This window comes from Phocoena sinus, chromosome X (assembly GCF_008692025.1).
Source record: "Phocoena sinus isolate mPhoSin1 chromosome X, mPhoSin1.pri, whole genome shotgun sequence".
Classification (NCBI taxonomy): Eukaryota; Metazoa; Chordata; class Mammalia; order Artiodactyla; family Phocoenidae; genus Phocoena; species Phocoena sinus.
The window spans coordinates 128416442-128444058 of NC_045784.1; the positions used below are offsets into that span (position 1 = coordinate 128416442).

General features: G+C 37.6%; 1 protein-coding gene across 3 annotated transcripts in view; it reads right to left on the bottom strand.

The window, feature by feature from the left end:
- GABRA3 (gamma-aminobutyric acid type A receptor subunit alpha3) overlaps window positions 1-27617 on the bottom strand; it is a 254155-nt gene that overhangs the window by 28141 nt on the left and 198397 nt on the right. For all 3 annotated transcript variants that reach the window (XM_032619686.1, XM_032619687.1, XM_032619688.1), the window contains one exon: window positions 10168-10311. In XM_032619686.1, coding sequence (XP_032475577.1) covers window positions 10168-10311 — 144 coding nt within the window. The remainder of the gene's footprint in view (window positions 1-10167; window positions 10312-27617) is intronic.

Sequence of the window (27617 nt, forward strand, 5' to 3'; positions counted from 1 at the left end):
GTTTGGATCCCAAACTATGGGCTCATAGTAAAGCCCCTCTGTGAGGCTTTAAAGGGACATGATTTTGAGCCCCTTACTTGGACTACAGGATGCCAAACAGCCTTTGAAACAATAAAAACAAAGTCAGTCTCAGCCCTGGCTTTGGAACAACCAGACTTAAAGAAACCTTTCAAATTGTATGTCCATGAGAGATAAGGCATAAGTCTTGGGGTGTTAATTCAAACTCCAAGGAATAGCCCTCAACCTATTGTCTGCTTCTCAAGACAGGCTAGAACAGACTGTTAAGGGATGACCCCTCTGACTTCGAGCTGTAGCAGCTACTTGTGACATATTTCAGGAAGCTGAGAAGTTTACCCTGGGGCAACCCACCACTGTGTATGTTCCTCACCATGTCCTTTCTTTACTGGAGCAGAAAGGGGGCTATTGGCTGACTTCGGGGAGAATGGGAAAGTCCAAGCCATTCTCCTGGACAATCCCAACGTAAGACTTCAGGTCACTTCAGCCCTAAATCCAGCCACATTTCTCCCGATTGATGTTGCACAATCCCCAGAGCACGACTGCCTACCAATCATCAAGCTAGTGTATTCTAGCAGACCTTGGCTGAACCAGATATGAAATTGTTCACCGATGGAAGCAGCTTCATGGACCAAGGTAGGTGATGCACTAGGCATGTGATGGTAACCCTTGAAAGGATTGTTGAAGCAAAAGCCCTGCCCCCAGGGAGCTCAGCTGGGAAGGCAGAAATCATTGCTCTGACAAGAGCCCTGCTCCTCGCTAAAGGGAAGCAAGTAAATATATACACAGACTCTCACTATGCATTCTCTGTGGTGCATGCCCACGGGGTGAACTGGAAAGAAAGGGGGCTTCTCACTTCAAACAATAAAGACATAAAACATGCTTCTGAAATCCTGTCACTATTAGAAGCAGTCCATAAGCCCTCACAAGTGGCTGTAATGCACTGCCCAGGCCACCAGAAGGGTGAGACTCATATAATAAAGGGCAGTCAGTTAGCTGACCAAGCTGCAAAGAAAGCAGCAAAGGAATGGGGTTAACAATCCATGATATGGTCACTTCTCCCACAGATCGACTTGTCAAAATACCAGTCAGTGTATTCAGGAAAGGAGAAGGAGAGAGCCAAAGAATGGGGATTCACTCTTGATCACACCTCACTTGGCTAGAAATGTAAAGTACAAGGAATTGTTTTGATTCCTGAGGCCCTCTTGGACACCGTGCTGCAGCAATCATTCCCCATTGTTTTCAAATAGTCTGTATATCTATCTAGCTATATGTCCATAATTTTTAGTTCAAACTTTATAATTAATAGCTGTAGGAAGGTATATCCAAATGATTTAGTCTGCTGTTACCACCTTACAACAGATTCAAAGATATATAATGGGGCCTAACCTACAAAGGGCCGTCCAGCAAGTCACTCAAAATTGCATGATTTATGCTAAAAATAACACAAAACTGCTGTCACACTTCCCCAGATGGGGACTCAGCACAGAGGAACCTACCCCACCGAGTACTGGCAAATAGACTTTACTCAAATGCCTTGAGCCACAGGAAATTTCAGGTACCTGCTAGTATTTATGGACACTTTTTCAGGATGGGTGGAGGCATATTGCCCCAGGACAGAAAAAGCCTCCAAAGTGGTTAGAGTCCTCCTTAAGGACATTATCCCCTGATCTGGAGTGCCTAACTCCCTTCAAAGTGATAATGGGCCTGCTTTTGTCTCTAGCATAACCCAACAAGTGGCTAAAGCACTGCAAATGAATTGGAAGATACATTCATCCTGGAGACTACAATCAACAGGAAAAACCGAGAGAATGAATTATACATTAAAAAGGAGCATTGCTAAAATATGTCAAGAGACTAATTTAACTTGGGATAAGGCCTTGCCAGTTGCCCTGCTATGGATCAGAGTGGCTCCCAGAAGCAGGCTTAAATTAAGACCCTTTGAAATATTGTATGGTAGGCCGTTCCAGGTGTCTGCCCAGGTGGGAGAACCTATAAATGCTCTGAAAGATCCAGCAGTTGCCAATTATGTTAAAGCTCTGGGCACTATACTAACCTCTGTTCATGAGTTTGTTGCCAGCAGGTGTGCCCATACAACTGAGGTAACGTTACATCCTTTCCAGCCCAGAAACTGAGTCCTCCTTAAAACCTGGAGGGAACAAGGGACTGAGCACCAGCTGACCGCAAGGTGGACAGGACCACATGTGGTATTACTTATCACACACTCATCTGTCAAGTTAGCTGGAGTAAAGCCATGGATTCATCACACTCGGGTTAAAGCAGCACCACTGTCATCAGAAAATGACCCAACTCCTGACAGGCCTAGAGAGCAATGGGTTTGTGAACCCTTAGAAGACTTAAGATTGCTCTTCAAAAAGAGTAAGTATTGGGTTTCCCTTGTGGCGCAGTGGTTGAGAATCCGCCTGCCAATACTGGGGACGCGGGTTCATGCCCCGGTCCGGGAGGATCCCACTGTGCCGCGGAGCGGCTGGGCCCGTGAGCCGTGGCCACTGAGCCTGCGCGTCCGTAGCCTGTGCTCCGCAACGGGAGAGGCCCGCGTACCGCAAAAAAAAAAAAAAAAAAAGTAAGTATTGAGATTAAAATTCCATTGTAGAAGGAATTTCATCAGGTTCAAATGGTTGTAGATAAAAAGAATTGTATTGCTTACTAACATTTTTAAGGAATATTCTCGACCCAGAGCTGATCAATTCCATTTCACAATCACCCCCTCATCTCCCCTGTTCAGTGGGAAGTAGCCAGAAAAATCGTCACCCCTTTTCCCACAAGATTGTGGAATGGACATTGACAGTGGGGAATTGTAATAGTGGTGGGGCAGGCGTGAGCTATAGCAGCCCCGCTCAGCCATTGGTCAGTGTTGCAGTGGGCCCCTCCCCCAGGTGAGCAACTGTCAATGAGCGACCCGTCAGTGGTCCTGCTCAGTCATTGGTCAGCACTACAGTGGACCCCTCCCCCTCCCCCTCTTCTGTATAAAAGGAACCTCCAGAAGCAACCAACCCAGCCAGCACCTTGGCTTCAGACTTCTAGCCTCCAGAACTAGGAGACATAAATCTCTGTTGTTTTAAGCCATTCAGTTTATGGTACTTTGATATGGCAAACCTAGGGTTCCCTATAATGCTCTACACCTATATATTCCATTACCCATTAGATATCACCACTTGGGGATCTAATAGGTATTTTGACCTAACATGTCCAAATCTTAGCTCTTACTGTCTCCATTTCCTAACCCCTCCAAACTATCCCTTCCAACAGATTTTCCTATCTCAGTAAATGGTAGCTCTCAGGAGCACAAATCAAAATTCTTCAAAATCTTTAACATCATCGACCGCTCCCTCTCCCTCCCTCGTGCATGTTTCCATGTGTGCATACACAAATGCAGACACGGGCGCAGATACATTGACAGTTCTTCAAAATATATTTATAATTTGAGCATTTCTCACCACTTCCGCTGTTACCACTTTGGACTAAGCTACCATCATCTCTTACTTAGAGTACTGTAATAGCTTCCTAACGTGCCTTGCCTCTGTACTTGTCCCCTTCAATGCATTCTTAGCATACCAGCCAAAATGAGTCTATTATAATAAAAGTCAGATTCAGTCTTTCTTTTGCTTAAGGCTCCCCAATAGTTTCCCATCTCTCAAAGAGTAAAAGGCAAATTTCCCCAAAGAGTCTCCAAAGGTCCATGCAATCTGATTGCTCTACTACCTTCCTTGTTAGAGCTTCTTATTTTTCACCTCTCTCTATCTCTTTCTCTCTCTGCCCCCATTTGGTTTCAGTATGTCTCCCAAATGAGTCAATTTCCCACTTTCCTACCTCACCCACTCCCTGTACCTAAGCCTAGGAATCACCATCTGGTTAGCCAAAGCTCAATATACAATCCATATTGTGTGTGTATTCACATTCTAGCTTGTTTATGTGAACATGAAAAATACAAGTAGGCTTAGTTTTAATTTAGCAAAGAACTATCATACAAAATTATAGAATTTCTTCATTACAACATTGGGATTGCTTTTTTTTCTCTCTGCCGCTTTTTCAATCCTTTTATTTCTTTGTTCCCCACCCCCTCCCCCTCTCTCCTTCTCCCCCTCTCTCCTATCTGTGTACATTTCAACTGCTTTCTTTCCCTGTCCTTCTGTTCACTCTTTTTCTCAGCTGAGGAGGCACTGAAGATTTATTTTTAACAATAGTTGGACTTTGATTAGCTTGGGGAATTTCCTCCCCTTCCACATATTAGTCTCACACCCCTGAATTCCTTCCTGTCTATTAATACTATATCTGATCATGTAAAATATTTAATATTTATGAATATTTATTATATATTTTATATAAGTTATATCCTGTAGATCTGAAAGGAAAGCAAGTGGACTTTTCAAGAGCTTATCAAATTAGCCATTGTTTTAAATAACTGAATATATTTTCTTAAGCCTCTCCTTTTCTATCCTTCTTTCCTTCAATTTCTATCTTGTTGTTTATCTTCCAAAGAAGCAAAGAGAGTGATTTAAGATCAGCAAGGTGGTGGAATAGGACAGCCCCAGCTCTAGTACCCTGTCACAAAAATATGGTTTAGCAGCTACCCACGGAAGAGAACACCTTTGTGAAAATCCCAGATCTAAGAAGTAAAGCTGAAGCAGCACCCATCTGGGGCATGAAAACCAAGAAAAGTGACATTAGAAGGATAACAGAAGTGGTATCAATTTGTCGCCTTCTTCCTTCCTCCAGGCCAGCTCAGTGCAGCACCTAGAGGGTACCTCTGAGTCTATGGTTTCTCCAGTGGGGAAATGAGAACCCAAGGCAGATATCCAGGTTTCCTGGGCATTCCTCTGGAGGCCCACTTCTGCTTTGCCTCATGGGGAACGCTCTGGGAATTGGCAGGGCCAGATAATTTGGGGTCAGCTAGCACAAAGGAATATGGCATACCTTATAGCCAACATTGTGCGAATCTTGGAGGTGGTATCAGGTCCCCTGCCAGCATCATCGCCTGATCAAAAGTACAGTCAGCAGTCTAAATTCAACTGCAAAAGAACCCAACCTCTGAGAGCAGCCCACAGCTCTGGCATACAGAGGAGTAGATACAAAAGCCCCGCCCAACAGCGGAGCTCAAGCCAACTGCAGAACTCCAGCAGAGCCCTCTTCCAGTGGCAGTGAGCCACGCAATAGGGCCACGTCCTTTGGTGGCTGTTGCCTCACTGCACCAAAATAGTGACCTCAGGGGTCAACTGCTGCTCTGGCTAAGCAGTCATGGGATTTTGGCGCCCCCCTCCCCCCGCCGCCGCCCACAGAATGGCATCTGTAGGTGGGTCAAAACACACCCGCCACGCTGCTCTTATTTTCTGATTTGTCTTCACTTACCTATGTTCCAAGTCTAAACAAATAATATACACAATGACAGTAATGAGAGTTTTTCTAACAAATGGTCAAATTTCTAGGAAAGATGCAAAAATAAGATCAGGCTCCTCTTAGAAAATTAATGTAAATATTGCAAATAAGGGAAAATGGAGTCAGTGCTGAAGTAAGGAACAGTGTGAAGAACCAGCCACCAATTTAGAGAAATTTCATTTATTTAACACATGTTTGAATCTGGAGCAAAGAGCAGGAGCTCTCTGCTTAGAACTACTTCATGCTGAGGACCGACAGCTTTCAGAGAGAAAACCACTCATACAAAACAGAACACCCACAGATTGTGGGATTTTCTCTGGCCCAACTTCCCATTAGTATGTTGGACCCCACATAGAGGAGCATACCAGAATTCAGAAAGGAATGCCCATAATTTATAGTCACATGAAAACAATATACATTTATGTGAGGTAATATTTATATGGTTTCTAAACCAAAGGGTGTCAAATAATATACAGCAAAAAGTCCACCTCCTTCAAACCATTTCATTTCTCCTTCCTTTAACTACAATTAACAGCTTCTTGTGTATATTCTAGAAATACTATTCCTATACTAATATATATCCTTATAGTCTTTGGTGGTTTTATATTTGCTGTTTTCACTCAACAGTATATCCTGCAGATATTCCCATTGAACTTCCTCATTCCTTCTTACACCTGCATAGTTTACTGATATACACTGTATCATGTTTACAAAACTAATTTGCTATTATAATCTAATATCTGCAATAACCCTACTTTCAAATAAGGTCACATTCTGAGGCACTAGGGGGCAGGATTTCAACATATCTTTTGGGGAGACATAATTCAATCCATAACATCTGCATTGCCAAGAGTGAAGGGAAACTGGCATGCTCATACACTGATAATGAGAGTGTGAATTGTTTCACCTTTTAGAATGGCAATTTGTCAATATGTATTTAAAAATTTTTTAATGTGTCTACTTTCTGAAAGAGCAATCTCAATATTTGTTTTTATCCTAGGCAGGTAATTACATAGGAACAAAATGCTATATGGAAAAAGAAGGTCTTTGCAGTGTTCTTTATAGCATTAAAACGGAAAATAATCATAGGTAATTGGTTAAATGGATTATGATCCAGTAAGATGAAGATATTATTGAGTTTCACAATGAAATGCTATGCTTCCCACTGATAGCAACACTTATTGTTGTCAAGAAGGCTGGCTGTGGCCTCAGATGATGGCCTTTTAATTTTCTTTTTAAATTTAGAGTAAAACTAAAACAGGTAATAATTAATATATGCCCATTCTAATTGTTAAAATATTATTACTAACTACTTAGAACTAACAACAAAAAACAAATGTTGGTGAGGATGTGTGGAAATGGAAACCCTCATGTACTCTTGGTAGGAATGTATACTGGTGCAACTACTATGGAAAACAGTATGGAGTTTCCTTAAAAAATTAAAAATGGGGGACTTCCCTGGTGGTCCAGTGGCTAAGACTCCATGCTCCCAATTCAGGGGGCCTGGTTTCAATCCCTGGTCAGGGAACTAGATCCCACATGTCAAAACTAAGAGTCTGTGGGCTTCCCTTATGGCGCAGTGGTTGAGAGTCCGCCTGCCAATGCAGGGGACACGGGTTTGTGCCCCAGTCCAGGAAGATCCCACATGCCGTGGAGCAGCTGGGCCCATGAGCCATGGCCGCTGGGCCTGCACGTCCAGAGCCTGTGTTCCGCAATGGGAGAGGCCACAGCAGTGAGAGGCCTGTGTACTGCAAAAAAAACTCAAAAACAAACAAACAAGAAAACTAAGAGTTCACATGCTGCAACTAAAAGATCCTGCATGCCACAACTAAGACCTGGTGCAGCCAAATAAACAAATAAATAGATAAATAAATATTTTTTAAAAAATAAAAATGGAACTACTATATGATCCAGCAATTCCACTTATGGGTATTTATCTGAAGAAAATGAGAACACTGGCTTAAAAAGATATATACACCTCCATCTTCACTGCAGCATTATTTACAATAGCCAAGACATGGAAACAACCAAAGTGTCTCTCCATGGATGAATGGATAAAGAATATGTGATATATATAGATACAATGGAATATTATTCAACCATAAAAAGAAAGAATTTTTGCCATTTGCAACAACATGGATGGACCTTGGGGACATTATGCTAAGTGAAATAAGTCAGACAGAGCAAGACAAATATTGTATCTCACTTACATGTGGAATCTAAAAAACAAAACAAAATGAACAAAAAACCAAGCTCATAGATACAAAGAATAGATTACTGGTTGCCAGAAGCCAAGGGTAGGTGTTAGGTGAAATGGGTGAAAGGAATCAGAAGGTACAAACTTCCAGCTGTAAAGTAAATAAGTCCTTGGGGTGTTATGTACAACATGGTAACTATAGTTAGAATACTATACTGCACATTTGAAAGCTGTTAAGAGTAGATCTTAAAAGTTTTCATCACAAGAAAAAAATTCTATAACTATGTATAGTGATGGACGTTAACTAGACTTCCCATGGTGATCATTTCATAATACATAAAAATATTGAATCATAATGTTGTACACCTGAAACTAATGTCAATTATATCTGAATAAAAATATATCACTGGGCTTCCCTGGTAGCACAGTGGTTGAGAATCTGCCTGCTAATGCAGGGGACACAGGTTCGAGCCCTGGTCTGGGAGGATCCCACATGCTGCGGAGCAACTAGGCCCGTGAGCCAAAACTACTGAGCCTGCGCGTCTGGAGCCTGCGCTCCGCAACAAGAGAGGCCGTGATAGTGAGAGGCCCGTGCACCGCGATGAAGAGTGGCCCCCACTTGCCGCAACTAGAGAAAGCCCTCACACAGAAACGAAGACCCAACACAACACAGCAAAAATTAATTAATTAATTAATAATAAAAATATATCACTAGCTTGTGTGTACATTTTATTTGGATCCTGTACACTTAGTAACAAGAAAACATGCTTACAATATAAAACTACATAAAAAGCAGCTTATAAAACAGTATCAATATTATGGCCCCATTTATATAAAAACATATTTATATTAAAAGTGCAAAGAGAACCTTCTTAAAGGTTACACACCAAAATGTATAATAATCAGTTAATGCACGAAATTCTTCTAAAAAGTTTTTTTCTAGATGGTGGAATTAAAGAATATTTTAATTTACATTTTTTGTTCCTCTGATATTTCTAATTTTTCTATCATGAATGTGTGATAAAGACTAAACAAACAGTGGCTTAACCAAATGAAATGGGGCTGCTTGAATCGCTAATGATGGGTCTCAAAAGTTGATACCAGGTGAGCAGTGCTAAGGAGGGATGGGGAAGTCAGGAGAGTGAACAGATGCTATAGCCCCAGGAATTCTCTCCCTTCTACGGAGTGGACCTCCAGGGCCCCTGGGTTACCCTTGGTCTCTAGGGGTCCGCCCTGCTGTGCTGGGATGCACAGAGCCTTTATCAGGAGCCTGGGTACTCTTTGCCTACAGGCTGGGGTGGGAGGGAGGGGAGGGTCTGATCTCAGATGGGAGGTCATTTGCAGCAGCAGCGGCACCCCACAGCAGGAGGTGGCTTCTGCTCAAAAATGCAAGGGTCACAATAGGACAGTAAAAATACACTTTGTACATGCAGGCACTAAAGGTCCTCCTCCCTCTACCTGCTTGGAGAGAGCAGAACTGGCCGGGTGGGTACTTTCCCCTCACCCCCACAGATCAGCTGACCTTCTCCAAGAGATCATGTTCTCACAAACCTCTGGCCTTTTGAAACTCTGTATTGCCATTCTCAAGAATAGCCTTTCCCCACACCAAGTTCCAAATCTCTAAATCCTGTTGTCCTTTAAATCCATTTCAAATGCTGCTTTTTTTTACATTCTAGCCCCTGGTCCTAGGATGGAGGGAGAACAGACCACAGACATACTGTAACACTATGAGAGGGAACAGCAGTGTCCAGCTAATGAAAAAAAGGACAAGAGTACCCTACTTCATTTATAATTGTGGATTCAGAGATCTTCCATGGAGACAAGTGTTGAAAGTTCCCACCCTTTCATGGCAAAAAGTATTGTAAGATATGTGGGCCCCTAAGATGTACTCCATTTTGTCAAATACCCTAAAGTTAGTTGGGATTCAGGGTGCGTCCTTCCTCAGGCCCCTACAACTGGTCAGTTTCCAAATAGATAGGACTTAAGGCTACAGAACAAGCCTCTAAATACCATTTATCAATATCCAAGGAAGAGCCATTGAGAGGACCTGGCAATGTTTGCCAGACACACTTGTTTCTGAAATGGGTGATTCACTTAAGAAAATAATTCCATGGCTCATTCCTGGACCTCCTGGCTGTGTTCTGGACTCTCCTGGGGTTATTACATTGCCACCTCTGTATTGGCGGAGTTAAGCAAATATCTTCATGAAAACTTTAGGGTCAAAGTTTAGCTCTCCCACTATCATGGCTTCCCTCTGCTTTCTCTTCTACCACAGTCCAGCCCTAATGACCTCGACCTAACTCACGAAGAGACAGCAGGGCATCATGGTTAAAAGCATGATCTTGGAAGCCAATCTGCCTGGGTTCAGATCTTGGCTCTGACATTACATAACTGTGACATGGAACAAATTACTAAACATCTGTATGCCTCAGTTTCCTTAAGATAATAGTACCTACCTCACAAGACTGTTTTATTAACATAAGTTATTATAAGCACTTAAAACAGTGACTGGTATGTGGTACAGGTTACAAAAATGCTTGCTAAATAAAATAAATAAATACCTGTACTAGACCGGATTATTTCTGTCCCAACAACATGGCCCAGCAGGTCATATTGATTCAGTCGAGAGCCATCCTGTGCCACTTCCACAGATTTGTTCTTCCCAAGAGTCCAAGAGTAAACTACTTCGGCTGTTGTATAGGCATCTAAGGCAGAAAAAAGTCAAGAAGGAGAAGTGAAGGGAAAGGAAAATGATTATCTTTGATACTAAACTTGCATGAGATTGAAATACAACTTCCATCCCAAAAGAGTTTTATGTATGTGGTATATCTTCAACTGAAGTACATTTATCCATGCATGTATTAAGTACTTGTTGAACAATTACTAACAGTTTATGCTGGACACACAGAAATAAACCCAAAGTGGTCACTTGCTTCAATGACTCACAGTCTTCTGGACTGCCAATAAATTGTTAAACTTTTCCTTCTCTTGGAGGATAGAGAGTAGGGGCAAGGGGAGGAATGGTTAAAATATTACCTAATGCAGATGTCACAAATTCAAATGCCCACAGGAGCTAGAGAGGTATCTTTTTTTTTTTTTTTTTTTTTTTTTTATGCGTTACGCGGGCCTCTCACTGCTGTGGCCTCTCCCGTTGCGGAGGACAGGCTCCGGACGCGCAGGCTCAGCGGCCATGGCTCACGGGCCCAGCCGCTCCGCGGCATGCGGGATCCTCCCAGACCGGGGCACGAACCCGCGTCCCCTGCATCGGCAGGCGGACTCCCAACCACTGCGCCACCAGGGAAGCCCGAGAGGTATCTTAAATGACCAAATCAGGCTAGTTGTAGGAAAAATAAACTGCTAGAAATGTAATATAATTTTCTTTAACTAATTATGGGGTGAACATATGAAGTAATGTAAAATATCATACTGGGGATATTTTAAATTAAAAATGAAAAATTAAAAAAGCAATAATTAATGATTACAATTTTATTTTGAAATGTATTACCACTTTAATTTTGCAAACCAGAAACCTGCCACCATTTCTTCTGCATCAGGGTATTAATGTCAGGTCTTGTATTTGGAATTCCAATGTCGAGTACAGAATTTAGTACAGATTAATTTTAACAGGGGTGTGGGTAAGGAAACGGTGAGGGAATGAGGAGTAAGGTTATTTAGTTTTAGTTAGTATCTTAAAAGAATAGAGTTGCTTTCTTTCCAGACACAGATTAACTCTTTGCACAGTGGGTTTTATATTTGGGGTGAGCACTTTGCCCTAACTCAGATATCTAGGCTCATAGGGAAGCTGACAACCATACTGCTCATACTGCTCCTCTTCATTCATTTTTGAGCTGTTTATTGTTCAAGTCATTGGGAGGTCTCCAGCTCATGGTGGCAGCTATTATGTCCATAATATGCTCTACTTAAACCTTTTACCACAAAGCAAATAATTGCTAGTCAATCTACCAATGAACAAACATAAATTCTGTATCCCTACAAAACTTTGCAATGCTGGATATGTATTTCATAAAAGTCTGACATTAACACTTACATATATTAATTGTGATCTGCTTATGTTACATTTTTTAGGATTTTTTTCAATATATTCAAGCAAACCATTTTCTGATTTGCTTATAATGGACAACATGCCCAAAAGTTGTTCATTCACATCAAAATTCTCATTGAAATTATGAGAAAATACACATAACTATCATAAGTGACAAAAGAAAATGCCGCAGGAAATCTAACTTTTAAACATAATATGCCCTGTATATGGTCTCAGTCATTTCTTCAACTCACTGACAAAAATACTTCTGGTTCAATGTATAATTTCTACTGCAATTAAAGACATTTTTATAAATCTTGTGTCTATAAAATATTTTGATGCCTGTGAAGGTATATTGCTTAATTAATGCATAACTGCTTTTCCCAGCAGCAACACTTAATGTATATATTCAAATACAAAACCTGTTGAACTTTCAGTCTATTTAATAAAATTAAGATTTTCATTGTACATCTTCTTTAATATATCAATTATGGTTCTTATAATGGATTGCATAATGTTGATATCTGAAGTTTTATTTTTCAACAAAAGCATACTGTGTATGCATAGAAACAGTGTATAAATAGTCTTCATTTTTATTAGGAAATGCAAACTTGCCATCTTTTTTGAAATAGTCCTTTCAGTCTATCTTTAATTTATTTATTTTAAATTTTTACAGCTATGGGTACAAGAACTATGTCACTTTCCTCTTAATTCAACTAGAAACTCTTAAATCTATCAATTAAGTGAGTTGATTAATGGCAACTGACATTAGACCTTGTTTTCAGGGAGAGAGCAGAAAGTGCCCACATACAAGGGACAGCCACTACTCAGCCCCAGCTGTTTGTGGCCATGTGGGGATTTGAGTCCAATGTTGTCCAATCTTCTGATTTCATAAAATAATAAACAAATCTGGAATTTTGTATGACACCTCCCAAATTTCAAATCTTGGAGGATAATTTTGAAGGTTATTAACACTGTATAGATCAAATAAATGACATCTGCAAACCACCAACATGTAACCTCTTGTCTAGAGGTTTTCCCCTATGGATGGCTGTGGTCTTGTGATTCAGTTTTGGAAACAAAGCATCCTCTGCTGCCTATGGGGTATCTAGGGCTCCCAACTAAAATTGAGATCTTTAAACTACGATCACCAAGAAGAAAGGGATATCATCTCCTCAGGACTCTTCTCACACACTTACCTAAAACTTATACTATTAAGTGAGGACTATCACAAGGCTATTAATAAAATGTGATTTCACAAGGTCCTTGTCCTCTCATTTTCCCCAGTGCCTTCTAACCTTAATATATATGTTTGGGTTCTACTATGCCTAAACATATAATTACCTGTATATGTCTTCTTTTATTTATTTTTATTTTTTATTCTTTTATACAGCAGGCTCTTATTAGTCATCAATTTTATACACATCAGTGTATACATGTCAATCCCAATCACCCAATTCATCACACCACCATCCCCACCCCCCGGCAGCTTTCCCCCCATGGTGTTCATACATTTGTTCTCTACATCTGTGTCTCAAAGTTTGCCATGAAAACCGGTTCATCTGTACCATAGTTATAGGTTCCACATACATGCGTTAATATACAATATTTGTTTTTCTCTTTCTGACTTACTTCACGCTGTATGACAGTCTCTAGATCCATCCACGTCTCAACAAATGACCCAATTTCATTCCCTTTTATGGCTGAGTAATACTCCATTGTATATATGTACCACATCTTCTTTATCCATTCGTCTGTTGATGGGCATTTAGGTTACTTCCATGACCTGGCTATTGTAAATAGTGCTGCAATGAACATTGGGGTGTATGGTCTTTTGGAATTATGGTTTTCTCTGGGTATATACCCGGTAGTGGGATTGCTGGATCATATGGTAATTCTATTTTTAGTTTATTAAGAACCTCCATACTGTTCTCCATAGTGGTTGTATCAATTTACATCCCAACCAACAGTGCAAGAGGATTCCCTTTTCTCCGCACCCTCTCCACCATTTGTTGTTTGTAGATTTTCTGATGATGCCCATTATAACTGGTGTGAGGTGATACCTCACTGTAGATTTGATTTGCATTTCTCTAATAATTAGTGATGTTGAGCAGCTTTTCATGTGCTTCTTGGCCATCTGTATGTCCTCTTTGGAGAAATGTCTATTTAGGTTTTCTGCCCATTTTTGTATTGGGCTGTTTGTTTCTTTAATATTGAGCTGCAGGAGCTGTTTATATATTTTGGAGATTAATCCTTTGTCAGTTGCTTCATTTGCAAATATTTTCTCCCATTCTGAGGGTTGTCTTTTCGTCTTATTTATGGTTTCCTTTGCTGTGCAGAAACTTTTAAGTTTCATTAGGTCCTATATGTTTATTTTTGTTTTTATTTCCACTACTCTAGGAGGTGGATCAAAAAAGATTTTGTGATTTATGTCAAAGAGTGTTCTTCCTGTGTTTTCCTCTAAGAGTTTTATAGTGTTCGGTCTTACATTTAAGTCTCTAATCCATTTTGAGTTTACTTTTGTGTATGGTGTTAGGGAGTGTACTAATTTAATTCTTTTACATGTAGCTGTCCAGTTTTCCCAGCACCACTTATTGAAGAGACTGTCTTTTCTCCATTGCATATCCTTGCCTCCTTTGTCATAGATTAGTTGACCATAGGTGCGTGGGTTTACCTCTGGGCTTCCTATCTTGTTCCATTGATCTATGTTTCTGTTTTTGTGCCAGTACCATACTGTCTTGATTACTGTAGCTTTGCAGTATAGTCTGAAGTCAGGGAGTCTGATTCCTCCAGCTCCGTTTTTTTCCCTCAAGACTTCTTTGGCTATTTGGGGTCTTTTGTGTCTCCATATAAATTTTAAGACTTTTTCTTCTAGTTCCATAAAAAATGCCATTGGCAATTTGATAGGGATTGCATTGAATCTGTAGATTGCTTTGGGTAGTATAGTCATTTCCATAATATTGATTCTTCCAATCCAAGAACATGGTATATCTCTCCATCTGTTGGTATAATCTTTAATTTCTTTCATCAGTGTCTTATAGTTTTCTGCATACAGGCCTTTTGTCTCCCTAGGTAGGTTTATTCCTAGATATTTTATTCTTTTTGTTGCAATGGTAAATGGGAGTGCGTCCTTAATTTCTCTTTCAGAGTTTTCATCATTAGTGTATAGGAATGCAAGAGAGTTCTGTGCATTAATTTTATATCCTGCAACTTACCAAATTCATTTATTAGCTCTAGTAGTTTTCTGGTGGCATTTTTAGGATTCTCTATGTATAGTATCATGTCATCTGCAAACAGTGACAGTTTTACTTCTTCTTTTCCAATTTGGATTCCTTTTATTTCTTTTTCTTCTCTGATTGCCATGGCTAGGACTTCCAAAACTATGTTGAATAATACTGTTGAGAGTGGACATCCTTGTCTTGTTCCTGATCTTAGAGGAAATGCTTTCAGTTTTTCACCATTGAGAATGATGTTTGCTGTGGGTTTGTCATATATGGCCTTTATTATGTTGAGGTAGGTTCCCTCTATGCCCACTTTCTGGAGGGTTTTTATCTTAAATGGGTGTTGAATTTTTTAAAAAACTTTTCCTGCATCTATTGAGATGATCATATGGTTTTTATTCTTCAGTTTGTTAATATGGTGTATCACATTGATTGATTTGCATATATTGAAGAATCCTTGCATCCCTCGGATAAATCCCACTTGATCATGTATGATCCTTTTAATATGTTGTTGGATTCTGTTTGCTAGTATGTTGTTCAGGATTTTTGCATCTATATTCATCAGTGATATTGCTCTGTAATTTTCTTTTTTTGTAGTATCTTTGTCTGGTATTGGTATCAGGGTGATGGTGGCCTCATAGAATGAGTTTGGGAGTGTTCCTTCCTCTGCAATTTTTTGAAAGAGTTTGAGAAGGATGGGTGTTAGCTCTTCTCTAAATGTTTGATAGAATTCACCTGTGAAGCCATCTGGTCCTGGACTTTTGCTTGTTGGAAGATTTTTAATCACAGTTTCAATTTCATTACATGTGATTCGTCTGTTCATATTTTCTATTTCTTCCTGGTTCAGTCTTGGAATGTTATACCTTTCTAAGAATTTTTCCATTTCTGCCAGGTTGTCCATTTTAGTGGCATACAGTTGCTTGTAGTAGTCCCTTAGGATGCTTTGTATTTCTGCGGTGTCTGTTGTAACTTCTCCTTTTTCATTTCTAATTTTATTGATTTGAGTCCTCTCCCTCTTTTTCTTGATGAGTCTGGCTAATGGTTTATCAATTTTGTTTATCTTCTCAAAGAACCAGCTTTTAGTTTTATTGATCTTTGCTACTGTTTTCTTTGTTTGTATTTCATTTATTTCTGCTCTGATCTTTATGATTTCTTTCCTTCTGCTAATTTTGGGTTTTGTTTGTTCTTCTTTCTCTAGTTCTTTTAGGTGTAAGGTGAGATTGTTTATTTGAGATTTTTCTTGTTTCTTGAGGTAGGCTTGTATAGCTATAAACTTCCCTTTTGGATTGTCATGTTTTCATTGTCATTTGTCTCTAGGTATTTTTTGATTTCCTCTTTGAGTTCTTCAGTGTTCTCTTGGTTATTTAGTAACGTATTGTTTAGCTTCCATGTGTTTGTGTTTTTTACGTTTTTTTCCCTGTACTTCATTTCTAATCTCATAGTGTTGTGGTCAGAAAAGATGCTTGATATGTTTTCAATTTTCTTCAATTTACTGAGGCTTGATTTGTGACACAAGATGTGATCTATCCTGGAGAATGTTCCATGCGCACTTGAGAAGAAAGTGTCATCTGCTGTTTTGGGATGGAATGTCCTATAAATATCAATTAAATCTATCTGGTCTATCATGTCATTTAAAGCTTCTGTTTCCTTATTTATTTTCATTTTGGTTGATCTGTCCATTGGCGTAAGTCAGGTGTTAAAGTCCCCCACTATTATTGTGTTACTGTTGATTTCCTCTTTTACAGCTGTTAGCATTTGCCTTAACTATTGAGGTGCTCCTATGTTGGGTGCATATATATTTATAATTGTTATATCTTCTTCTTGGATTGATCTCTTGATCATTATGTAGTGCCCTTCCTTGTCTCTTGCAACATACTTTATTTTAAAGTCTATTTTATCTGATATGAGTATTGCTACTACAGCTTTCTTTTGATTTCCATTTGCATAGAATATCTTTTTCCATCCCCTCACTTTCAGTCTGTATGTGTCCCTAGGTCTGAAGTGGCTCTCTTGTAGACAGCATATTTATGGGTCTTGTTTTTGTATCCATTCAGCAAGCCTGTGTCTTTTCATTGGAGCATTTAATCCATTCATGTTTAAGGTAATTATCAATATGTATATTCCTATGACCATTTTCTTAATTTGGGGGGGTTTGTTTTTGTAGGTCCTTTTCTTCCCTTATGTTTCCCACTTAGAGACATTCCTTTAGCATTTGTGGTAGAGCTGGTTTGGTGGTGCTGAATTTTCTTAGCTTTTGCTTGTCTGTAAAGCTTTTGATTTCTCCATTGAATCTGAATGAGATCCTTGCTGGCTAGAGTAATCTTGGTTGTAGGTTCTTCCCTTTCATCACTTTAAGTATATCATGCCACTCCCTTCTGGCTTATAGAGTTTCTGCTGAGAAATCAGCTGTTAAACTTATGGGAATTCCCTTGTATGTTATTTGTCGTTTTACCCTGGCTGCTTTCAATAATTTTTATTTTTGCCAGTTTGATTACTATGTGTCTCAGTGTGTTTCTCCTTGGGTTTATCCTGTATGGGACTCGCTGCATTTCCTAGACTTGGGTGGCTATTTCCTTTCCCATGTTAGGGAAATTTTCGACTATAATCTCTTCAAATTTTTTCTCAGGTCCTTTCTCTCTCTCTTCTCCTTCTGTTACCCCTATAATGCGAATATTGTTATGTTTAATGTTGTCCCAGAGGTCTCTTAGGCTGTCTTCATTTGTTTTCATTCTTTTGTCTTTATTCTGTTCCGCAGCAGTGAATTCCACCATTCTGTCTTCCAGGTCACTTATCTGTTCTTCTGCCTCAGTTATTCTGCTATTGATTCATTCTAGTGTAGTTTTCATTTCAGTTATTGTATTGTTCATCTCTGTTTGTTTGTTCTTTAATTCTTCTAGGTCTTTGTTAAACATTTCTTGCAGCTTCTCGATCTTTTCCTCCGTTCATTTTTTGAGGTCCTGGATCATCTTCACTATCATTATTCTGAATTCTTTTTCTGGAAGGTTGCCTATCTCCACTTCATTTAGTTGTTTTTCTGGGATTTTATCTTGTTCCTTCATCTGTTACGTAGCCCTCTGCCTTTTCATTTTCTCTATCTTTCTGTGAATATGGTTTTTGTTCCACAGGCTGCAGGATTGTAGTTCTTCTTGTTTCTGTATATGTCTTCTTATCTTTGCCATTCAAGTGGTTGTAACTCCCTATGGTTAAAGGACAAAGCAGTGTTCTGCCCAATATACCCAAGAGTTTGACAATGGAAATTAGAACAGGTCCTTCTGTGAAGGGGTAGGTGATGGAAGATATTATCCACCCCCAGGAAAGAAAAGGAATTTCTTGCTGAACCTCTTAACTTAAACTGAGTACCTTGAGCATACAATCCTGAATATTAGCCCTAAGAATCCTAGCATGTTCTAATACAGATGTGACAATAAATTGTGCAGCTACCAGTTCCTTAGAAACTTCACTGGGCCCAGAGTGGCAACTTGTTTTATGCAAAAAGCAATGGTTTCATTTCTTTGATAATAATCAAAAGGAGGAAAAAGGATTTTCTTCTCATTTGTTGGAGGTCAAGTCAGGAAAGGCAAAAACTATTAAAGGAAGAGAAGGAAGAGGGAGAAATATATTCAAAAAACAAATTGAAAACTACTTGATCGTGTGCTCACAGCCTGACCCCATATTTGTATAAAAGGTTAATAAGGCACAGTGAGCACCACCTGTATGCCCACAATCTATTGATGGAGACAGACATTGCACAATAGTTATAGCACAAGCCTAAACATTAGATGTATGTACACTAATGAAACAAAAACAAGTATTAAGTGAAACCAGAAGGAGGCTCTATTGATTCTGCTTAGAGTGTAGTGTTAGGGAAGGATTCATAAACTGGGTGATACTCAGAAGATGAGGTCACATTTAGTAGGTGATAGAAGGACTTTCCTAGCCATAGAACAACACAGCAAAGGCAAAAATCCATATGAGAGCATGGAGTGTTAAGGGAATTAATGGTATCCCTGGACTTACAGGCTAAAAGGAAGCTGAGGTTATATTATAAAATAGCTTAATTGCCCACACCAAGAAATGAGGGTTTTATGGCCTTAAATGACACATTAGACCCATTGGACTTAATAGATATTTAAAGGACATTCTATCCAAAAACATCCGAATATACATTCTTTTCTGTGCACATGGAAGTTCTCCAGGATAGATCACATTCTGGCCACAAAGCAAGTCTCAATAAATTTAAGAAGATCGATATTATATCAAGCATCTTTTCTGACCACAAAATATGAAACTAGAAATCAATTATAGGAAGAAAAATGGAGAAAACACAAACATGTAGATGCTAAACATCATGCTACTAAAAAACCAATGGGCTAACGAAAAAAATCAGAGAGGAAATCAGAAAATACCTTGAAACAAATGAAATGAAAGCACAACATTCAAAAAGCTATGGGATGCAGCAAATGCAGTTCTGAGAGGGAAGTTTATGGCAATACAAGCTTATGTCAGGAAACAAGAAAAATCTCAAATAAACAACCTAACCTACCATCTAGAGGAATTAGAAAAAGAAGAACAAAGAAAGTCCAGAGTCAGCAGAAGGAAGGAAATTATAAAGATTGGGGGGAAAAAAATGAAGTAGAGATCAAAAAGAAAAACCACCCACAACAATAGAAAAGATCAATGAAACCAAGAGCTGGGTTTTTGAAAAGATAAATAAAATTGACAAGACTTTAAGCTATGCTTATTAAGAAAAACAAGAGAGAGGATGCAAATAAACAAAATAAGAAATGAAAGAGGAGAAATTACAATGAATATTACAGAGATACAAAAAATCATAAGAGAATACTATGAATATATGCCAACAAATTGGACAACCTAGAAGAAATGGATAAATTCCTAGAAACATACACTCTTCCACAATGGAGTCAGAAAGAACTAGACAATCTGAACAGACTGATCACTAGTAGTGAAATTGAGTTAGTAATCAAAAAACTCCCAAAAAACAAAAGTCCAGGACTAGACAGCTTCACAGAGGAATTCTACTAAGTATACAAAGAAGAATTAATACCTATCCTTCTCAAACTATTCCAGAACATTGAAGAGGAGGGAACATCCCCAAATTCATTCTATGAGGCCATTATTACCATGATACCCAACCAAAGACAATACAAGAAAAGAAAATTACAGGCCAATATCTCTGATGAATATAGATGCACAAATCCTCAAGAAAATACTAGCAAACCAAATCCAACAATATATAAAAAGAATTATATACCATGATCAAGTGGAAATTATTCTAGGATCCAATAGTGGTTCAATATCCACAAATCAATCAGCATGGTATACCACATTAACAAAAGGAAAGACAAAAACCACATGATCATCTCAATAGATGCAGAAAAAGCATTTTACAAAATTCAACATCCATTTATAATAAAAACTCTCCAGAAAGTGGGCATAGAGGGAACATATCTCAAAATAATAAAGGCCAACTATGACAAACCCACAGCTAACATTGTGTTTTCAATGATGAAAAGCTGAAAGCTTTTCCTCTAAAATCAGGAACAAGACAAGAATGCCCACGCTTGCCATTTCTGTTTAACATAGTAATGGAAGTCCTAGCCACAGCAATAAAACAAGAAAAAAAAAGGCATCCATATTAGAAGGAAAGAGGTAAAACAGTCACTCTTTGCAGATGACATGACACTATACATAGAAAATGCTAAAGTCTCCACCAAAAAACTGTTAGAATTAATAAATTACTTCAGTAAAGTTGTAGGATTCAAGATTAATATACAGAAATCTGTTGCTGTTCTATACACTAATAATAAACTATCAGAAAAAGGAAACAAGAAAACAATCCCATTTACAATTGTATTAGAAAGAATAAAATAAGAAGGGATAAATTTAACCAAGGAAGCGAAGGACCTATATTCTGAAAACTGTAAGTCATTGATGAAGGAAATGGAAGATGATATAAACAAATGGAAAGATATCCCATGTTTACAGATTGGAAGAATTAAAATAGTTAAATTGTTTAATATTGTTAAAATGTCCATACTACTCAAAGCAATCCACAGATTTAATACAACCCCTATCAAAATATCCATGACATTGTTCACAGAACTAGCAAAAATATCCTAAAATTTGTATGGGAGTGCAAAAGACCCCAAAGAGCCAAAGCAATCTTGAGGAAAAAGAACAAAGCTGGAAGTCATGATCCCTGACTTCAGACTGTATCACAAAGCTACAGTAATCAAAACAGTATGGTACTGGCACAAAAACAGAAATATAGATCAATAGAACAGGATAGAAAGCCCAGAAATAAACCCACATACTTATGGCCAATTAAACTATGACAAAGGAGGCAAGAATATACAATGGAGAAAAGACAGCCTCTTCAATAAATGTTGCTGGGAAAACAGCTACCTACACGTCAAAGAATGAAATTCAAACACTCCCTCATACCATATACAAAAATAAACTCAAAATGGATTAAAGACCTAAACGTAAGACCGGAAACCATAAAATTCCTAGAAGAAAACATAGGCAGAGCACTCTTTGACATAAGTGTTAGTATATTTTTGGATTGTCCCTTTAAGCAAAGGAAACAAAAGGATAAGTAAACAAATGGGACCTAACTAAACTTAAAAGCTTTTGTGCAGCAAAGGAAACCATCAGCAAAACAAAAAGACAACCTACTGAATGGGAGAAAATATTTGCAAATGATACATCCAATAAGGGGTTAATATCCAAAATATATAAACAGTTCATATAACTCAATATCAAAAACAACCCAAAAAACTTGATTAAAAAAGAGGGAGAAGACCTGAACAGACATTTTCCCAAAGACATACAGATGGTCAACAGTCACATGAAAAGATGCTCAATATTCCTATCCATCATGGAAATGCAAATCAAAACCACAATGAGATATCACCTCACATGTATTATAATGGCTGTCATCAAAAAGACCACAAATAACAAACTTGGCAAGGATATGGAGAAAAGGGAAACCTAGTACACTAGTACAATGTTAGTGGGAATGTAAGTTGGTGCAGCCACTATGGAAAACAGTATGGAGGTTCCTCAAAAAACTAAAAATAGAACTACCATATGATCTAGAAATTCTACTCCTGGTGTATATATGCATAAAATGAAAATATTAATTTGCAAAGATTATCTGCACCCCAAGGTTCAAAGCAGCATTATTTGCAATAGCCAAGATATGGAAGAAAGCTAAGTGTCCATCAACAGATGAATGGATAAAGACAATATATTGTGTGTGTTTGTGTGCGTGTGTGTGGAGGGGTAAAATGGGATGTTACTCAACCATAAAAAAAATGAAGTTTTGATATTTGCAACAGCAACATGGATGGACTTGAAGGGTATTACGCTCAGTGAAATAAGTCAGACAAGGAAAGACACATACTGTATGTTATCACTTATATACAGAATCTAAATATTACAACAAACTAATGAACATAAGAAAACAGAAACAGACTCCCAGATATAGAGAACAAACTAGTTCTTACCAGTGGGAAGGGGATTTGCGGGAGGGCAAGATTGGGGTAGGGGATTAAGAGACACAAACTATATTATGTATAAAATAAGTAAAATACAGGGATATACTGTACAGCACAAGGAATATAGCCAATAATTTATAATAACTTTAAATGAAGTATAATGTATTAAAATATTGAATCACTATGTTGTACACCTGAAACTAATATAATATTTTAAATTAACTATACTTAAATTTTAAAAAATGAAGTAAGGGTTTTAGTCCATAGGCTATAAGTTCTTGTGGACATGCCTGAAATAGGGAGATGATATGGCCAGATGTATAATTTGGAAAGATTGCTCAACCTGCAGAATGGATGCCTGGTTAGAAAGAGTGAAGCTAAAGCCAAGACAGAAGTTAAAAGGCCATCACAATGTTTGGTGTGAATGACATTTAGGACACAATACAGAGTATTAGACAGTGGGATGAATTAAGTGGAATAGGGAGGAGACTTCAGTGGCAGAATATAACTGGTGGCTTTTCATGATGGTTAAGAAAGAAAAGGAGGAAGTTTATGGAAGGATTCTAGATGACACAGAGTTTGTAACTTTTGCAAGTACTTGGCTAATGATGGAATTCATTCACCCACTGGGGAACAGAACTCTTCCCCTTTAGGCCTTCTCTTTCTTCTCTCCTTCCTCCCTGAACTTTGGGCTCCTGTAAGCCCTCAAATTCCCTCACATAGAGTCCTACCCCTTCTCCTCAGTTTCATTTTTTTTCATGGAGGAGCAGGGGTAGAGTGGCTTGGGAAATGGATACTGCAGAAAGGCTATCTATCAGACAATCAGAACTACAGCATTCCCAGAATGGCCCCCTCAACGTATATTGTATTGGCTATGATGGCACTAGCATCTCTTTGCCTTTAGTTGCTTTGCCAAATGCCTCCTTCTGTTACTCGAGCCTTGGTATGTGCCAGCCCCAGGAATATGGGAAGTAAATATCAATCCTGCCATGATAACACCAATGAGAAGGCATTCCCTTTGAACTCATACTGTCAGAGAATGATTGCTAGCTTGCTTGATTGATTAAGTCAGTCACTCATTCAACAAATACTAAGATATTATATTAGACAGTTAATGTTCAGAGATCATAAGACATTTGAGGTCCCATCCTTTCATTGAGCTTATAGTCTAGTGGAAAAAGACAGAAAATATATAAGTAAATAAATAAAGATAATATCATACAGTGATAAGTGCTATAAAAAATAAAACAGAGTTTATGAAGTGGGGATGGGTTTCATTAGATACGGTGATCACAGGAAACCCCTTTGAGGGGGTGGCTTTTAAGCAAGAAAATGGAAAATAAGCAAAAACCAGAGCTTGCTGGAGAATATTTCAGGCCACAAACAAACAAACAACCACAAAATAACAGAAAGTGCAAAGTCTTCTAAGTGGGAAACATCTTGCAGTGTTGCAGTGTTCTAGGAACTGGCAGAAGGCTGATGTAAAGGGGAAAGAGATACGAGATGAGGTTGAAGAGATAAACAACAACCCAAATACAGGATCTAAGCCAAGGCAGGGAACACAAAAGAAGGTTTTAGAGAAAAAAAAATAATCAGTTTGGTTTGGGCATATTCAGTAAAAGTACAAGAGTTCTGATGAACATAACAACTACAGCCTAAGGTTGGCATACATATAAAACCAAATGGAAACAAACACTGTATACGTTTATAACTAATTCAAATACTTAGTCAGGATTTTAAATTATCCAAAGTTACAGGGTAAGTTATAGGCACTAGTTACTGGCAAATCAGGACAAATTTGGATTTCTGGCATGAATTATATGTGTTTATGCATTTATCGAAATGATCAAGTGGTTTTTGTCTTTTATTCTACTGATATGGTGTATTACATTGATTGATATTTGGATGTTAAGCCAACTTTATATTCCTGGGATATATCCCACTTAAAGATAGTGGATAATCCATTTATAAGTTATTTTAATTTGGTTTACTAGTATTTTGTTGAAGATCTTTGTGTTTATATTCATAAAGAATATTTGTCTTTGCTTTTCTTTTCTTGTGATCTTTGGTTTTGGTAGCATAGTGATACTGACCTGACTGTCACCTCCTCTTCTGTATTTTACAAGACTTTGTGAAGACTTAGTATTCATTCTTCTTTAACTGTCTGGTAAAATCAATGGTGAAACCATCTGGACCTGGGTTTTTCCTTGTGGGAAGTTATAAAATTACTAATTAAGTCTCCTGTTATAGGTCCAATAAAAATTTCTATTTTTTTTCCTCAGTCAGTTTCAATAGTTTGTGTGTTACTAGTAATTTTTCCATTTCATCTAAGCTATATAATTTTTTGACCTATAATTTGCAGCTCATAGTTTTCCTGTATAATCCTATTTATTTATGTATTTAAATAAATAAATTATAATATATATAATTTATTATATATTATAATATATAATTATAATATATATTTATTAAATATATAATATTTATATATTTAAATAAATTTAAATATATAAATTCTGTATTTATATAATCCTATTTATTTCTGTAAGGTCAGTAGTGATGTCTCCTCTTTCATGATTTTAGTAATATGATTATTCTCTTGTTTTGTGTGTGTGTGTGTGTGTGTGTGTGTGTGTGTGTGTGTGTGTGTGTTTTGTGTTCCCCACAGCCCTTGGTCAGTCTAGCTGAAGGTTCATCAGTTTTACTGATCTTTTCAAAGAACCACCTTTTAGATTATTTGATTTTCTTTAATGTTTTTCTATTTTATTTAATTTCACTCTAATATTTATTATTTTCTTCCTTCTGCTTCTTTTGGGTTTAGTTTGCTCTTCTCTTTCTAGTTTCTTAAGGTGGAAGGTCAGTTCCTTCTTTTTAATACAGGCTTTACAGTTATAAATTTCTCTCTGAACACTGCTTTAGGCTGTTTTTACATTGTGCATAATTTTCACCAATTTCAAAATAATTTCCCTTGTGATTTCTTCTTTGAGCCATTGTTTATTTAGGAGTGTGTTATTTAATTTCAACATATTTGTGAATTTCCCAAATTCCCTTCTGTTATCGATGTCTAATTTCATTCAATTGAGGTTAGATAACACACTTTGTATGGTTCTAATACTTTTAATTGCATCGTGTTTTATGGCCTAACATATAGTCTAAAACAGAAAATGTTCCATGTGCACTTGAGAATAATGTGTTCTGATATTGTTTGGTAGAGCGCAATATAAATGTTTACTAGATCTAGTTGGTTTGTAGTGTGTTCAAGTCTTCTATTTCTATGTTGATGTTCTGTCTAGTTGTTCTATTGGAAGTGGAATATTAAAATATTCAGTTTTTATTGTTGAATTGTCTATTTCTCCTTTCAATTCTTGTCAGTTTTGCTCCATGTATTTCGGGGTTCTATGATTAGGTGCATATATCTTTATAATTGTTATATCTTCCTGATGGATTGACCATTTTGTCATTATAAAATCTTCCAGGCTTCTACAGAGTGGGGGTAAAGAGGATGGGAACAGAGTTCTCTGGCCTTACTGAGAATCAGCCATTTTTCTTGACTAACACTCCTCAGATTGTTGTGAGCCTTTGGTTAGAGTTTGGAGAGAAAGTTTATTTTGCCAATTTTTGAAAATGTTCTTGTTGCTTTTATGGAAGAGTGGATTTTCAGAAGTTCTCACTTCACCACTCCAGAATTGCTTCCTTATTAGAGATTTTAAGGTTAACTTTAACTGCCCACTTAAGAATTTAAACCACTCTCTCCTTCTTAATGTACTTTATTTGGTTTCCTGGACAATATGTTCCCTGAAGTTTCCTCATGCTTCAGCTATCCTATCCTTCACATTTACTGAGTTATACTCTTCTCTTTAGCCTCTAAATGTTGTAGATGACTTCTCCAGCCTTATGGCTTTAAATATCATCTATATGTATGAAACCTGAATTAAATCTCCAGTCCAGATATCTTTTCTGAACACCAGACTTACATTCCATATAATCAGCACCCAGAAGCACTAGTTGTGTCCCTTATCAAGCATGACCCCCATCAGGTGTAACCATTATCCTGACTATTGTTTCTATGTGTAAATTCCTTCCTGGTATTTGTTGGGAAATTTATATATTTTTTCTGAATTTCAAATACTGAGAAAAATAGTTGAGAAATCAGCAAAATGGAAAAAGTATTATAATTCTACTATAAGAATTAAAGCTTAACAATAGACACAGAAGCATGACTGGCTTAAAGAAATCTACTAATGTCAAGTGAAAAGCAAGGACAGGAAATGCTGGCACACTGAGTCAAAAGTACTGAAATTCTAAATATCAACACAGGAGTACATGTTGATTGGATCAGTTGATTCTGCTTATTATAAGTGTATTTTTGTAGCCCTGTATGCTGCTAACAGCAAGTCATTCTTGCAAATTAGATATTAAGTCTATATGCATAGTATACAATATACAAACCCTGTGAGTGTCTTTTCAAGATATAACAAGTTTGAGAAGCAAAATAAACCCTTAAACTGGCAATTTTGACATTTGATTTTGTATAGTTCTGTTACCTTGCTAAGAGATCCAAATGTTTTAATTCAAATACTACCCAATAAGGTTTGCTGGTGTTTTCCAGTGTTTGAGTATCTTCTATAGTAATGTTACTGGCAGTTGCTAATACTTATAAACTTGCTATTTCTTATTTTAAAAAGTTGTATATCCATAATAATGAGCAAAGAGCATGAAAGTCTGAAGTGTTTTATGAATAACATTTAATTTATGAAATTCTTGGGAATTCCAACTCTTATTCCTGCTTTCCATAGTTTAATATGATAGAAATTTAGAAATACTACCAACAGCAATGACGGATGAGATATTAAAGACTTCTAACACCACAGATTAGTTTTGCCTATTTTTATATATGACATAAATGGAATCATGCACTATATACATAGATGTGTCTGGCTTTCACGCAGCATTAAACCTGTGACCTCATCCAGATTGAGTTGTTGAGTATAATATACTTGTCATTCTTATATAGTATTCCATTTTATGAATATGTCACAGATATTTTTATTGAAGTATAGTTGATTTACAATGTTGTATTAATTTCTTTGTCACAGATTTTTAATCCATTTTGATGGACATTAGGGTAGTATCAAGTCTACTAAAATTAGCTCTGCTATGAACATTCATTATATGCCTTTGGTAGACATAAGTACTGATTTATGTTTGGAAATTACTCAGGGCTA